The sequence below is a fragment of the Carlito syrichta genome, unplaced genomic scaffold (genome assembly GCF_000164805.1).
Source record: "Carlito syrichta isolate Samal-C Ts95f unplaced genomic scaffold, Tarsius_syrichta-2.0.1 Scaffold304629, whole genome shotgun sequence".
In the NCBI taxonomy this organism is placed as follows: Eukaryota; Metazoa; Chordata; class Mammalia; order Primates; family Tarsiidae; genus Carlito; species Carlito syrichta.
Window position 1 is genome coordinate 122,978 of NW_007248725.1, and position 602 is coordinate 123,579.

Genomic DNA, 602 nt, shown 5'->3' on the forward strand with positions numbered 1-602 from the left:
GCCGCCCCCTGACTGGTGACCAGTGCACGCCGCGGGTGGGTGGCCTGCCCTACAACATGCCCCTGGCCTACCTCTTCACCATGGGGGTGGCCTTCTTCATCACCTGCATCGCCTTGGTGTACAGGTAACAGCTGCGGCCTCAAGGCTCTGGCTCTGAGCGCCACTGACCCGTCCCTCCCGCCCTCCTTTCCCTTCTTCCGTTCAGCCATCCACTCACCTGTCGCGACAACCTTTCGCTTGTTCATCTGTGTGTCTGTCCATCCAGTCCCGCGCGCATCCATCCATCCGTCCGTGCGTGCGTTCACCCGCCCATGCATCCACTCACCTGTCCGCCTGGCCCGGCATCCGTTCATCCCTCCGTCCCCCCGCGGCCGTTCTTCTGGCCGCCCGTCCGCCCGTCCGTCCACCCACCTACTCACCTGTCGACCTGCTCGTTGACTCATCTGCTCGCCCGTCCACCACCCGCCCGCCCGTCGCCTCTTGGTCATCCGTCCACCCGCCCGTCCGTCGTCTGTCCATGCATCCAGCCACTAACCCAGACATCCGGCCAGCCGCCCATCACCCACCTACTCATGCAGCCCCCCACTTATCCACTGCCCCCA

The 602-nt window shown here is 65.6% G+C and overlaps 1 protein-coding gene across 1 annotated transcript in view; it reads left to right on the forward strand.

The window, feature by feature from the left end:
* The window catches only part of TMC6 (transmembrane channel like 6), a 16,377-nt gene that overhangs the window by 3,614 nt on the left and 12,161 nt on the right, over positions 1–602 (forward strand). Inside the window, exon 8 of the mRNA XM_021713606.1 lies at positions 3–124. Coding sequence (XP_021569281.1) covers positions 3–124 — 122 coding nt within the window. The remainder of the gene's footprint in view (positions 1–2; positions 125–602) is intronic.